The sequence below is a fragment of the Rhinopithecus bieti genome, unplaced genomic scaffold (genome assembly GCF_001698545.2).
Source record: "Rhinopithecus bieti isolate Rb0 unplaced genomic scaffold, ASM169854v2 scaffold_757, whole genome shotgun sequence".
Taxonomy (NCBI): Eukaryota; Metazoa; Chordata; class Mammalia; order Primates; family Cercopithecidae; genus Rhinopithecus; species Rhinopithecus bieti.
The window spans coordinates 2,253,376-2,269,504 of record NW_016803289.1 but is presented as its reverse complement, the minus strand read 5'-3'; the positions used below and the strand labels follow the sequence as shown (position 1 = coordinate 2,269,504).

At 40.0% G+C, this 16,129-nt stretch overlaps 1 protein-coding gene across 4 annotated transcripts in view; it reads left to right on the top strand.

The window, feature by feature from the left end:
- Positions 1–15,521: 15,521 nt before the first annotated feature.
- Positions 15,522–16,129, top strand: part of JAKMIP2 (janus kinase and microtubule interacting protein 2) — a 202,414-nt gene continuing 201,806 nt past the window's right edge. For all 4 annotated transcript variants that reach the window (XM_017872477.1, XM_017872469.1, XM_017872460.1 and 1 more), the window contains exon 1: positions 15,522–15,913. In XM_017872477.1, coding sequence (XP_017727966.1) covers positions 15,911–15,913 — 3 coding nt within the window. In that variant the 5' untranslated portion in view covers positions 15,522–15,910. The remainder of the gene's footprint in view (positions 15,914–16,129) is intronic.

Sequence of the window (16,129 nt, the reverse complement as noted above, 5' to 3'; positions counted from 1 at the left end):
ACCTCTTCTAAGGAACATGTGTGACACTCCCTTGGAGTGTCACCAAGCCAGGCTAGGACAGAGAGTGAGGCCTTCAAACCCCTAGGTAGCACTTGCTTTCTTGAGACAGCATTACCTGGGGATCAGTTTCAGGTGGTAGGCCAAAAGTTAAGGAAGAGTTTGCCACTATGGCAGAATTAGTTGAGCAGTGGGAAGGTCTAATGTTTTGGTCTCAAGAGAGGAAACTGTGAATTTACCTAGAAAGGGTGAAGACTTACCCAGCAGATAACTCTGCCTTTTCCTGTAAATTTACCTAGAAAGGGTGAAGTTTACCCAGCAGTTAACACTGCCCTTCCCACTATGGCCCATGTAACCTGGACAGCCCTGTATGGCCCAACACAAAGTTACTCTTAGAACGTAGAAGACCTAGGCGGGAAGACCTGGTGGTGTTTATGATGTCCACTGTGGCCTTGCCACAAGCTAACCAGAATTAGAGAATTTTAGGGACTGCTCCTTTTTCTCTCTTCGAAAAGGAAAACAGAATATTGGGCATCGATGGAAACATCAGCCTCTGTCCTCCTTGACTTCTGATGTCTACCCTTGGACATCCACAAAATCCCAAGCTGTCTAATTCCCCTTGGAAATGAAAAAGTAGAGAGGGGTATGCACTTAAGTTTCTCCTGCATAATGCCTCCACCACCTTACAGGAACCGGTTAAACATCCCCAGGACAATCATCAGCAATTGCCTTTGGATGCGTAAGGATTCCTAGAATCAGTTGCTCCCCCTGAACTTGGAGAGATCACTTTATGTGTAAGAAAATGAAAAGCACACAAATAGGGGCATTGAGGACAACACTGGCCAGAAAATGTAAGGTAAAGGACCCAGCAAAACAAAGAAGCATTCAGGTAAGATTTTCCGGGCTCAGATCATACTCACATCAAGGTCAAGGCCATTTTTAGTGTTCCCTTCCCTTCATCTCAGCTAAGGTCTGTAATTCTCACTGCCAAGTCCCAGGTTAATTTAGGCATGCACTTGATGCCACTTCTAAACCCTTATCTTTACCTGTTCATCTTGCTGTTTTCTCAATATTTGTGGCTGGATGTATCTGCTGTCCCAGGCAGACCAAGTTTAAGACATGTACATTAGTGTCCCAGATCAACTTAATTTAAATCGGTATGTCCTCCTTGCTGCATACAAGAGGATTTTGAATTGATAATCCAGGAAAACTGGAGTCACTTCTCCTAGGATAGAGCTCTGTATTTATTTGCTCAAAGCAACTGGTAAAGAACGATGGATGAGCCAAGGTTTTCATTTCACCATATGGAATCAAAGGAGTTTGCATTCCTCGTTGCTATGTCTCTCAGTCTGTAGTCAACGGAAAATATATTTCATTAGAACAAGAGGGAGCTATTTAAGTTACCTCTTTTATGTTACTATTTATGTTAGATCACAAATTAATCTAGTCTTTGATATAAAATCTAATATTTCTAAAGCCATTATGTAAATACAAAATTACCAGTTTTCAGTACTTAAACCAGGGATGATGCATCTCTCCTAAAACATATGAGAATTTTCTTTTTATCAGAAATACTGGTTCTCAGGCCTTTGAGATTACTACAAATATGAATGGGAGACTCTTACTAAAAGGCTTCTTTTTAAAGATTTGCATAATGTTGTCTGGATGGTATTGCAGAACCTGGATCCTGCAATCTGCCCCTATCTTTAACTTGTTCCCACCGTGTTTGCTTGCCTTGACCTACTGGTTAGTCTTGCTCTCACTGCCATTTTCACTGGGGTCTTTCTTCCGATGTGCTTGTTTGTAGGAAACTCTTCTCCATTCCAGACAACATATTCTAAATGCTCTTTACTGCACTACACTTGAAGAATGCTCCTTTTAGCATGGACTGGTCTAAAAATTATGTCAGTGCCAATGCAGTAAGATTTATAAGAGGATGGAAAACACAGAGTCTGGTTGTTTTTATACTCCTTTACGTAAGTAGGCTCTACAAGACATTTGAACTATACTTTACTGAAAATAATTACATCAAAATATGGTCAACAATGCAAATTGTTGCTGGACCAGGTCCAGTGCTAAGATGATACCCCAGGCATTCAAAAACTCAGCTGAGCACTCTTGTCACATACGAGCCATGAAGCAGGAGCTGCGGAGTCAAAGGGAGAAAGCATACATCTCATCTCTTCTAGCGCCTGCCTTACTTATTTACTCTTAACTGTGTGCATTTTCTTTACTCAGTCATTTATTGGTTGCCTTTATCTTCCTGGGGGAGTTAACCAATTACAGAAACAAAACTCTTATTTTATCTGATTAGAATCAGATTATGCATTTTGGTAGAAATACCTCAGAAGTGATGCTGTGTTCTTCTCAGTGCATGATGTTAAGAAGACACAGGGCCGGGGGTGGCTCGCGCCTGTAATCCCAGCACTTTGGGAGGCTGAGGCAGGTGGATCACCTGAGGTCAAGAGTTCAAGACCAGCTTGGCCAACATGATGAAACCCTGTCTTCACTAAAAATACAAAAATTAGCCAGGCGTGGTGGTGTGCACCTGTAGTCCCAGCTACTCAGGAGGCTAAAGCAGGAAAGTCACTCATCACTTGAAGCCAGGAGGCAGAGATTGCAGTGAGCCAAGATCATGCCACTACATTCCAGCCTGGATGACAGAGTTAGATTTTGTCTCAGAAAAAAAAGGAGAGAGAGAGAGAGACAGGATGTCTGTTCATTCTACTCTTGGTGATGTTAACTTTGATCACTTGATTAGAGAGATACAGTAGCCCCCTCTATCCCCTAATCTGGGGGATATGTTCCAACACCCTCAGTGGATGCCTAAAACTGCAGAAAGTACTGAACCCGATATATGGGCATACTTCAGAGATGTTACAGGTTTGCTCCAGACCACCACAATAAAGTGAATATCAAAATAAAGCAAGTCATATGAAGTTTTTTTGTTTCCCAGTGTATATAAAAGTTATGTTTACATTATACTGTAGTCTATTAAGTGTGCAATAGCATTATGCCTTAAAAATATGCATACCTTAATGTGGCAAGTTCTGCCTATAGCTTTTAAGAGAAGACAGGCTAAGTGTTTCCCAGTAAAGTTTGTCCATCTGCCCTAATGCATATGGGAGACATAAAAAGAAGGGTCAGCACAAATCAGAGTACAAATTCTAAGATAGACATGAACTCTTGTCTCAAAGACTGGTCCCTGATAATAAGCTTTGGATTACAGACACTTCCTCCAAGCATGTCTGCAGTGCTGAAAGGTGGCTCAATGAAAAAAAAAAAAATCTCCCTATAAAGACTGCATCTTAAAATTTTGCCACAAAGAAAATTTAGAGTGGAAATGGATCTTGGAGAGATGAGAATGTATATGATATAAAGCAAATAGTTCTATTATTCCTCTGTGGTCTGTCTTTAGTGAGATGATTCTTGGCTACCATAAAGGTCCCATGAGAAGGCATGATCTGAAAAGATCCTGGCCTTGATGGTTAGACTTACAAAGTTCTGGGGACAGTATTGGGAGAGGCGAGACTCAGCATTTCATTGATTAACTTTTAATTGAACCAAAACTGGAGAAAAGAGTTAAATGAAATGTCTTCTAAAGTCTTTTCATTGGGGAAGAAAGGTTCCAGTTGCAGTTCTCATCCACATCCAACTGCAATTCCCCAAAACTGAGGGTTTTACAGAAATCCTGATAACAGTCTTGGAGCCACTTCTCTATCGAAGGTGTGGATGGAGGAGAGGACAGTAGGAATATCAGTGACACATTACTCACATACATGTTAAACGAAAAGGAGAGGAATAGCATTAGGATTCTCCTTTAGGTTTGGTCCCTCATACTAGTCCCTGGATTAAGAAATTACTATGAATTACTAAGACGTTACTAAGAATTATCATGTACTTGGAATTGTTAGTCTCAATCATCATCATTTTCTCATCCTGTGTTTTATACATGGGTTTGTCTGATCTGAGAATAGGGTGTCAAATAGAGGAAAGTATGAAGGTTGAGGACACTGAATGAAGCAAAGAATTAGTTTGTAATAGATTAGTTAAGGCTTAGATTTTTTAAAAATGGTAAGCACAAGAGATGTTAGTAGCCTAAGCCTGCAGCTGCTTTATCTTGGTGTCATACAATCTGCTTCTAAAATCTCATTTATAGCACCTTATTCAGAATAATCCATGGGACAGAGGCTCAAAAAACAGAATTTAATATTTATTACAACCTTTTATTCAAGAAATAGGAAACATTGTTATTATGATCTATAAAAGGCCAGGCCTTTGACTTGGTCTAATTTGGTCACAGAGGCCATAATTAGGTATAAATTATTCTTTCTAAGTCTAATATCCCATACTTAAGTCTAGGACATGAAGACTTCTCCTTCAGGAAAGGCACATAAAACAAATGTACTCTTGTCTCCATACTCATGATCTCTGCATAAAGTCAGACCCAGGCCATTTTCCAGAAAATTCTGGGAAATTGGGACATTGTATAATGCAAAGTACTTTTCTCTTCTGTGACTTCTCTATGCTATAATATCCCAGGGCCAAGACAGAAATGGTTGGAAAAATGGAGAAAATATTAGGAGATCCATTGCATCTGATTCACACTGTGTCTTAATTCCAATAATTAGATGTTTGAACCAGATAGTCATTAGTCACACCATTGTATCAAAAGGAAGAATAAAAATATACTCCTGATTGTGAAGGCCAGCAAATCTTTAGAATTACAGTGGAATTTACATGATTCTCAATATGCTGTATCTTCTTTTGCTCTTATATTTAAAAAATTGTTCCATCTTACAAAGGCAGATCACAGCTTCTGAGAATCTGGGGGAAATAGTAATGAAGCCATGTAACCTATTCCTCCTTTCTGGGTCTCCACTTACTCAGTGACTATATGTAAAATAAGAAAGGATTGGAAATTGAGCTATTTGGAAATGCAGAAAGCAGTGACATTTTTCTCACTCAGTGTTAATTTGCTCCTAATGTAGTGACTTTGAAAGCCTCACCTAGAATAATATGGTAGACTGAAAGGGGAGAGTAAATTCACTATTTATAGCATTATTACACACCAGACCTTTCAGGAGATAAGAAGATGGCATAATAACAGAACAGTTGACCGGACGCCGTGGCTCAAGCCCGTAATCCCAGCACTTTGGGAGGCTGAGGCGGGTGGATCATGAGGTCAGGAGATTGAGACCATCCTGGCTAACACAGTGAAACCCGTCTCTACTAAAAATACAAAGAAAATTAGCCGGGCATGGTGGCATGTGCCTGCAGTCCCAGCTACTCAGGAGGCTGAGGCAGGAGAATCGCTTGAACCCGGGAGGCAGAGGTTGCAGTGAGCCAAGATCGCGCCATTGCACTCCAGCCTGGGTGACAGAGAAAGACAATGTCGCAAAAATAAATAAATAAAAATAACAGAAGAGTCTTGAATTTTACCACTGATACTCTGCTCCCATATTGAAAGAAGAATATTCAAAACTCTGAACAGGGCCTGGCCCACTTTCCTACATCATAATATAAAATCTCCATATGCAAGGAGTTGGGATGATGTAAGTGACTCCAAGAGTTTCTCTGTGGTATAAAGTCTGCTGATTCTCTGCGTTGCCCAAAAGCACAATCATCATAACTCTGTGGAGAACAATGACTACATAGTGTTAGGCTTTGCAAGAGGAGCTTCCACTGGAAGGGACCCTGGAGAAGCAGGGTCCGCAGAGTTTACAGTTCTGTTGAACAGAGGAGAAGCATGAAGTTCTGAGCACTGAGCTGTGAAGGGCTCTGCCAGACAACTCTAGACAAATCAAGGGGAATTTGTGAAGCAAACATTTCTCTCTTTTTCTTCCTGTTCCAAGAAATTCTCTTTTATGAAGACAAACCATAGGATTAACAGGAAATACAGGCATGAGCAAACCGTACAAATAAAACCGTCTGTATTTTCTGCCACTGTCCCGCTGCGCTCTAATGTAGAGGCAATGAAGCACGAAAAGTAAAATGATAGGGATGTAGTATAGTGCTGCGCTGTGTTTCTACAGCGTGCTCGGCTTATCTGTTCTCAAGGAAGATATGAAAGATTGGATAAGGAATTTAACAAGAACTATTTGAGTGGCTCACACCTATAATTCCAGCACTTTGGGATGCCAAGACGGGAGGATCACCTAAGGCCAAGAGTTTGAGACCAGCGTAACCAACATAGTCAGACTCCATCTCTGCAAATTATTTGAAAACTAGCAAGGCACGGTGGTGCACGTCTGTAGTTCCAGTTACTTCGGAAGCTGAGGCAGGAGGATTGCTTGAGTCCAGAAGTTCAAGGCTGCAGTGAGTTGTGACTGTGCCACTGCATTCCAGCCTGGGTGACAGAGAATGACCCTGTCTTTAAAAACAAAAAAACAAAAACCCAACTATTTGCTATGTAACCTCATATCTCAAACCCTGATTCATCTGGATGAATGAAGGAGCTATTCACACTGAAAGACCACATTCCTGCTGCATATATTCCCTAACTGCCCTCCACATCTTCCACTTCAATGTGTCTCTTAAAGTCCCCAAGAGGTTTATTATATGAGCTCAAGAATCAGTGTATCAGCCTCTGGCCTCTGCATGTAAGGACCTGCCCTTCATCAGCGCCACTAAGCATGCAGCTGCTGTTGCTTCTCAAGCACCTCACACATGGTCTGCTGGGCATCCCGTCATCCTGCAGGAGTCCTCATATCCTCCATGGCACAGTGGTCGTCATGTTCACCCAGGCCACCAATGTCCCCAGTCCTTGTCAGATCAAAATGCTTAGCAGTATCTTTCAAGGTAAAGATAATTCACTCTCACCTCTACTTTATGCTCTCTTAGAGAAGGAGAAAGCTCTTTCCTCTGTATGTTAACATTTATGAGTGAGGTAGGAACAATCCTCTTCACCTTCTTCTGGAAGAGTTGTCAAAGCAGGATCTCTTGGGCCCCAGTGTGTGTATGTGTTAAGTAGAAGGGATCTTTCAGTTTCCACACAGAGTACAGCATGCCTCACACCCCCAGTGTCACTCGGTCAAGAGTGGCTCAGGGTCCGGTGCGTAGTCTACCTGAAAGCATTGTTTTCATCCATTCTCCTTTTTTGCTCTCTATATTTTGGTTATATATCTCTTTGTTATAAATGTATAGCTGTAAGATGGAAGGATATTGTGAGAGATGAAGACATCGCTGAAACAAGAACTCTAATATCTAACTTTGGCCATATTGTGATTCAGCAGATGGGTTTAAAACACAATCTGGTAAGACCAAGGAAAGTTAGGAGAAAGGGTATGAAACTGTATTTCTCCGACTTCAGGATCAGATAATAGTGTCCTTAACATCCAGTGTGAGGTTTTTCACAGGTAGAAGAGACAAATATTCATCAATCTGTTGATTCAGGTGATACAAAGGCTGACTATCATGACCTCAAAAAGTCAACCTTTGGCTTAGTTTATTCAAGGTCATAAATTGGATCAATCGTATGTATAAAATTTTATCTCAAGCTTGAAGTCCAAGTGAGTTGTATAAGTAAACCTGCTCTTGTCCTCTTATTTGTACATTTTCTATAAAAATCTAATTTCTCAAATGTACTTTGGGTCGGTTTTAACACCTCATTAATTAATTAATAAAGTTATTGATGTGAGTTCATTTTGTATTTGCCTAAGGATCTTGGTATTGCCATTTTGAGAATTATACTTCAGCTAGAGTTAAGAGTTTAATAGATTCATTTGAGAAATGGATTGGAGTTTTATTAAGAATTGAGAAATGTATTGGAAGGAGAAATGGATGGTGGGAAACAAGAAGGAATTTGGACTTAGGGTAAAAGAGGTTTATAAGAGTTAATATGAGGAAATCTGCTGCCCTGAAGTCTAAATCCTTCTCTCTTGGCTTGGCCCTGCCTTTCTTCCAATGCCTTCATTCAGGATTAAACCCACTAGTTTCAGGCATCTCAGGAGAAAGACCTTCAGCTTGTAGCAGTAGCTAAAGCCAAGGACATGTTAAGCAAAACGTCCCATGAGGAGGCAGTGGGGCAGTGAGCAGACACAGAGATCTCAGAGATTAGCTCACAAGGTTTTGTGTCCTTGGCAGGGAAAAGAAAAAAAAAAAACCAACAACACAAAACACAAAACTCAAACTCCTTCATTGTGCATTTTTTCTAACATGGAAGTGTTGGCTCCCAATTTCACACTTCGGATCAACTGTAAGAATGAAATCAAATAGTAATAAAATGCAAATACAGGATATAAATATTTAAAGGAAGCTGGCTCATAAACATGTGAGACAGATCACGAAATCTGTAAGTGCCACATTCCGGCAACCCTTTTGTCCATCAGTCTCTCTGTACCTGGCATGTCTTTCAAAGGAAAATAAGTACTTAGCTGTTTGAAGTACCTAAAAGATTATTTGGGGGTCTTGAGGTGGGAGGTATTAGGAAAAATGTTCGAACACTGGGGTCCTGAAGGAAAAGACTAGGGCCCTCAAGGCTTTCATAAGAAAGATTCAGATCTGGGGGAGGGCATTATATAATAGAACAGCTGGAACTAAAGAGACCCTTCTACATGCCAGACGTGTGCTCAGGCCTTTACAAACATAATTCATTTTAATCCCCACTTAATAGCAAAGGCAATTATTATCCTGGCCTCATAGATCAGGACAATGAGGCACAGAAGATACAGTTACAAGGTCGCATGTTTAGAAGGTAACAGGATCAGGCGTGTGATCGAGGAAGAGGCCAAGTTAGCTGTGGGAGAAAACGCACTCTGAGTAGATAGAGGAAGGCCATTTCCTATTGGCAACCCACCTCTAAGGTCCTTGGGAACATTCTGAATGAAAATCCAGGGCCTCACCTGCCCTTTTTAACCAAGTTGCTTTCATTGCAGCAGCGTAAGTTCAGTGATGGTTTGCCTGATCCACTGACAAGTTGTTTATGCCTAATTCTCAAAAGCACTAAACCTGGGGAGGCATGAAGAGGAGTCCCACGAGTTGAACATTTAGAACACCTTAAGTTTCCCCACATTTTCCCAGAGCCAGAGCTCTGAGGCCTTTCCTCATTACAGAAGGTGATAACTGAACCTTGACAGTGTATCCTTTCAAATGAAAGAAGTTAGTTGTCTACTTAAAAGTAATCCTTGACACCTCCCTCTCCCTCAACCCCAACATCCAAACCCTCAGCAGTCCCCAGAATTCTACCTCTAAAATGCATTTGAAACAGTCCAGTTTTCTCCATATCGACCCTAATCTAACAAGTATCATCTCTGGCTTAGATTATTGTAGTATGCTAACTGCATCCACTTTCACTCACCACCAGTTCATTCCCACAATGCTTTAACCCAAATTTAAATTCTGCAATGGCTGTTCATTGCAATTAAGAAACTCTAATTAACTTACAGTGGGCTTCAAGGTGCTGAATAATTTGTTGACCCTTGCCCACCTTCCAAACTTCCCCTCATGCCAGTTTCACCCTTGCTCACTGTATTTCAGCCTTCAAAAGTATTTCTCATTCCTAACTTTTTCTTCAGAGCTCATCCATCCACGTGAAACTCTCTTTTCTCAGCTCTTACATGATTGGCATAATTCAAATGTCATTTCTCAGTTTGAATGTCACTCCTCAGTGAGTCACTCCCATTTTCCCTACCCTCAGTCCTTCTTCATCCTTTCTTTCCTTGCTTCATAGTACTTGTGAAAATTTGCTACTATTTTAGTGGTTTGATTTTTGTTCTTTGGCTATCCCACACGTTTGACTCTAAGCTCCACAGGGGAAAAGCTATGTCTGTTTTTTCTCTGTGCTATGATGTGTTTATTGTACTCTCTGGCTTGTGTTCTCTACTCCCAGTGATGTAATAAGACATTTTGAGTTCCTAAGCACTGTAAAAATTATGAAAATTATGGTGCTTCCCATAAATGACTAAAATAAAACTAAAGTTATGATAAAACCTATACATACACTGAAATTAAACTGGCTTTTACTTGTAAAATTGCTAATTGTAAAATCTTGGAAAAGGTCATTGAAACAGAAGTTTTCTCATTTCTTTGGTGTCCCTGATTTTTTGGTAACCTAAAAATCTATTATCTGCCACGGTAATATACAACTGTCCAGGACCTGAAAGGGAAAAACTGCTTCTCATTTCAGCCTCAGAGCAAAAGTTTGTATTATCATCTAAATCTCACTTAATAAATCTGAAATGGAGCAGTAGTTACTGTGAGCATCATATCTCTTTTTTCTACTGTTAGAAGAATTAATCCTTTGGCCTATTTTCATTCATTCTTATCTCATACAGCTTGTCAGTTCCATAGCTATTGACAAGCCCTAATTCCCTTAGTAAATTAACAGAAGAAAAATGTAAGAAAGAAGTTATGTGTTTACATGTGTTGGGAGATGGAGAAGGCAGATTTTTTTGACAAACATGTAGGTGGCACATAATAGGTGCCATGTTCTGTGCTAGGTATTAGGATTAAACAACATTTGACCAGCATGCCATGTTCTTTCACATATCAGGATCTACATGCATATTCCAAATCACCTGCTCCCATTTCACCCCACAATCTCTCCAGTAATATCTTCCCTGGGATTCCAAACTACATTATACTTTTATTTTATCTGCTGTCAGAGCTGCCTGATTTTCTCTATTGTAGTGCTCAACATAATTTATTTTAAGTAATTATATAAGCTCTCTTTCCTCTTAGACCATAAGCTCCATGAGGGGAGTTCTCATGTTACCTGACTCACAGCTACATCTTTGGTAACTAGTAACAGCACACAATAGCAACTAACAATAAACATCTCTTAGATTAAGTAACAATAAATGAATGGATGAACTTTAACCTTGACCTCAAAGGCCTTGCACTAAAATAAGAAGGAAAGACAAATAAAAGAATATTTACCATTCACTATGTAAGTGTAGTTAGGATGTGTCACAGTACAATGGGAACCCTAGCTTCAATGCTAACCCTCGTATCAGTGAAGATACCCTGAAGGAGTTAATGGATACATTTTAAAGGTTGAAGAGTTGAGGCAACAAAGGAACCTCAAGAGGAAATAAACTAAACAAACACAAATGTGTCTACTTGCTATGCAGGAAGTCATCTGTAAGATCATCGGCCATAAGAGTGTAGAGTTCATAGGAGAGTTCTAATATATTTGCTTACTGATACTATTGATAAAGGATATACAATGAGGTCAGAATGAGATTCTTATTCTTAGCAAACTCAAGAAGATCCTTACTGCTTACATTTAATGTTCTCTGTAAATGTATAATATATTAATAATCTCTTATAAAGAAGGCAGGGGATAAACAATAGTCACTTATGAATGCCTTTGCTTTTGCCCCCTTTTGGGGGAAATCAGGCTTTTGACTAAGTGTGACATAAGCATCTCCAGAATTCCTCATTATGTCTTGATAGCTGGTCTGCAACCGTAACAGCAAGCTTTTAGAATAACCCCAAGTGATCTGAGTGCTTTGGAAGCATCCAGAAAAATGTGCTAGGCATAACCATAGCTAATAAAATTGTGTTTATAACAATAATGATATGATTTATCATTTATTACATGCCAGGTACTCCTTAATATTTTGCACACATAAACTTCAAAAACGACTCAATGGGACCAAAGACTTCCAACAACCCTGGGAGTGAGTCTGGACTCACTGAACTCAGTCGAGTCTTCATATGAGATAGCAACCACAGCCAACTGTTTACAGCCTCATGAGAGGCTTTGAGCCAGAAGCTCTGAGCTAAGCCACTCCCAGATTTCTGCCCCGCAAACACGATGAGATAATAAATAATGTTTCAAGGTGCAAACAAATCCCACAGAACAATAATTCAGTGGGGTAGGTATTGCCATCATGTCCTACAGATAAAGAAACTGAGCCACGGAGAAATAAAGCAACTTGTCCAAGGTCACTCAGAAAAGAAATGGTAAAGCCTGTACTCAATCCAGGGAGTCTGTCTCCAGCGCCCACACTTTGCAGCTTCCTCCCATTATGCTGTGGTATCTCCTGAAATTTTAATGCCACTTTTGGAGGCAAGACCAATACCCTGTACTTTTTCAGACATCTCATAGAATTCAGAAGTCAAAGTTGGAAAAGTCCCAGGAGAGGCAGACAGTTTGGTCACAATTAGTACTATTGACCAAGAAGCTCTTAGAAAAAAATCAGTGTTGCCCAAAGAACACCATGCCTACCCACTGAGGACATGTTAGATGACTTTGAACATACCTCAGCAAACCTTTTTACTTTCATAACTGTGTAGTTTTAAAATCTGTGCCAGATAAACATTACGTTAACATGCATGTGTGCTAAATAAGGTAATTAGTATAATTATCTAAGTAATTAGAGAAATATCAACAATATATCTGAACAAATGATACTATATGTATTATTATATAGTTATATATATAAATTATAGAGCCATGATTCAATGCAGAAAGTTATTCTTTTATTTATTTACTGGTTTATTCTTCAACAAATATTTCACCACTCACAAACAAACATAGAAATAAAAATCCCTGCCTTCTCATAGTTTATGTTCTGATAGGGAGAAACAAGTAAAGAAATTTAATAGCACAAAAAAAGCAGTATATTACTAATATATAATGTAGTACACATTATAGTATAGCATACTACATTAAGCAATGTTATATTATAATATACTGTATTATATTATCATATAGTATATTATTAATGTTAATTTTCTATACAGTTATATAGAAAAATAGTGCATGGTAAGAGAGGAGACGGTAATAGAGAGGTGTGAGTTTTAATCTTTCTTTTAAATTAAAATTATTATAAATAAAGCTGAAGTCTTTGTTTTACTAAAAAAATTAAGAATTTGTTTTCATTTCCTTCCCATGGGTCCATTATCTTTACCATGACAATTTTCATTTAGGTTTTGCTGAAGTCACAGAAACATTTCATTTAAAAATGAATACATAGCAAATCAGGTCAATCATAATTAAAATAAATAAGGGAAAACTATTAATAAATAATGATAACAGTGCTGCCTGGATCTGACCAAAAACAAATGAGTAAGTTGTATTTGAATGGTTAAATTGGAGACTTCTTCAAATAGGAAACTCCAAACTTTTCTCTCACCAGTTGACCCTTGACCAATTGTTTTATGTCGATGGGAGGAGAGGAAAAAACTAGAATCACTCACCCCTAGTCATTTAGCTCCTAGCACTAAGGATGAACCATATGGTTATAGTTTATTAACTATAACCATAGTTAATAAAATTAACTATTTAATTAACTAGACAATGTGGAGGGTTCTGTCATCTAGTGTGTCACAACTTCTACAGCCTGCAGCTTCCTGGTCTGCTTACTTATAAGACCATCTCTGCGGAGAAAGCAGAAGATAAAATACAGGAATACTAAAAGAAGTGAGATGATCACATCCCATTCCTTTATGTTACACATTACACCTAGGTGATGCTGACTTGGAAGTGTTTGCAGGTTGTGTGGTTGCCAAGGCTTTGACAGAAGACAGGGGACACACAAAGGAAGTTGCAGGCTTTCCCACCAAGTGGATGGAAAGCCAGTGTCAAATGCTGGGGAAGTGCTGCAACTCTTTCCCTCATCACCTAGTTATCTTCAAGCTGGTTTTATTAGAAGAAGCCCCTGACATCAAGAATGACACTATGCAGGAAAAAGTCTTCTCATGTTTTAATATTAGTTACTTACAAATGAGTAACAACTAACTGTAGCTACATTTATTGAACATTTCCTATCTGCTAAACACTGCACATTTTACACACATCATCTAGTTTAGTTTTTGTAATGACTCATGAGGTTCTGTGATTATTTCTTTTTACAGATGAAGAAATATAGATTTGAGGAAGTTAATAAATACGTTCCAAATTATACCTATAGTAAATACTGGCACTAGGAATGGAGCCTAGGTCGTCTGACTCTGGAACTTGTGTTAATTCCATTTGAACCTGTAAATAACTCTGTGGATTAAGAACAAAGATTATTTCCATTTTATGGAGGAGTGGCAGAAACGTGTAGTAGTTAGGAGAGCAAATGTAAGTGTTAGAAGAGTCCATTTTGGGGAGGCCGAGGCGGGCGGATCACGAGATCAGGAGATCGAGACCATCCCGGCAAACACGGTGAAACCCCGTCTCTACTAAACAATACAAATAATAATAATAATAATAATAATAACTAGCCCGGCGAGGTGGCGGGCGCCTGTAGTCCCAGCTACTCGGTAGGCTGAGGCAGGAGAATGGCGTGAACCCGGGAGGCGGAGCTTGCAGTGAGCGAAGATCGTACCACTGCACTCCAGCCTGGGCGACAGAGAGAGACTCCGTCTCAAAAAAAAAAAAAAAAAAAAAAAAAAAAAACCATTTTGATTCTGGCTCTGTCGTTTATCAGTTGTGAATTTGGGAAATGTATCTAACTCCTCTGAGATTTACAATGTCCTCAAATATCAAGATGTAGAGAACACTTAATCTCACTTAATCTCTTAGGGCCTCTCTGTCTTTGCCATCATCATCATGGTTACGTATTTTGGGTTTTCTCACCTTAATTTTTTCTCCTACCTGAAATTGCCATGTTATTCCCCTTAAACCCTTAGATTAAGAGGTGGCTACAATGTACTACCATTCCGCTAATAGTAAATATGTATTGTACACTTACTACATGCCAAAAGCTTTTAGCGCATTATCTCATTCAATCTTTACAACCCCTGCACGAGATAAATGCGCGTGTCATCTACAATTATGGTTAGAAACAGAACTCGCCTAAAACTGGACATTGCTGACTTCACTTCCCCTTTTCCTGCCCACCACCCTGACTGCCAGCTGACTTCGGAACTCCAAAGGGGCATCCATGAAAACGACAGGAATTGCCTGCAGGAAATTGAATGCTCCAGGAGTTTGACTCTGAAAAGATTGGGAACTGTCCACCAACTGGTGCTACTGAGAATAGTGGTTGTTGAAAGGAATTTCGGTCTCTATCCCAACTTACTTTTCCTCAGGGAAGCGTCAATTTCCTCCAAGTCCTCTTCAGAAGGGTAACTGGAAAAACAGTGAAACCAAGTAACTTACCTGAGAACAAGCCGGGAGTAGTGCAAAGGAATCAACCAGATTCTTAATCTATTTACAAAGTCCAGCCACTCTGTTTGCTTTCTAACAACCTTGTTGCCTGGTATTGAGTAAAAGATGCTCTAAAGGACGAACACGTTTGGAAGTAATAATAATCTGCTGTTATGCGACATAATTTTCTTCACATTTGTTATTATTTTTCTGATAATAAATGTCATACATTTTATTGGAAAACCACAGAAAATGCAAAAAATAGCTAAGCGGTTACGTATGTTTCGATCTAGATTTCAATTCAATTTTAATTATTCTCTCCCCGTGCCTAGCCACCCTTGCCCCATTTTTTAAAAGACCTGGAGTCCAGGGTAGGAGAGATCAAGAGCATCCCAGAGGGCAGCAGCACATATTCTCTCTCCCCTCCAGACCCTGCAGCTTGCTTCGCCCATCTCCCCTCCCCCTTAGCTTGGTCGCTTATCATTGGTCATTGCCATGGCAACCAGCAGCTGCCGGGCCAGCAGCCTCTACCGCAGCAGGGGTGGGGCACTGGGGGAGGGGGAGAGAGAGAGGAGGAGCCAGAGGAGGTGTCTGCTGCAAGTTCCTGGCTGCTTCCGAGCTCACCCCATCCTCCGAGAGGGAGGAGGCCCAACTGGTGATGCTGCTGCTGCTGCCGCCGCCGCCGCCTCTATTGCTGATACTTTAGCGGGGCTGGAAGGGTGGTTCCTATTCGCACTATCGCCAACCAGAGACAGAGAGGAAAAAAAAAAAAAACCGGCAGCCGCTGCTGATGTTGGGTTCGGAGGCTGCATCCGACTCGGTCACAAGGAAAATGGATTCAGTTTGCATCTCTCCCTCCTTTAAACAGCTTCTCCGGGTCTCAGCATGGTGAGTAGGAAACAGTAGGGCTCCCTTCTTGGTTTAGCGTGTTATTATTTGACCTGTGTATACATTTCTGGCCTGAACTTGAACAATGACTCCCGTGCCTCAGACTAGAAGGGGGAGATGTGGAGACAGAGATGAGGATGGAGGGAGAGGAACGTTGCCAGGAAGAGAGAAGTGAGAAGGCAACCGCTTGTGTTTAAAAAAAAAAAAAAAAAAAAA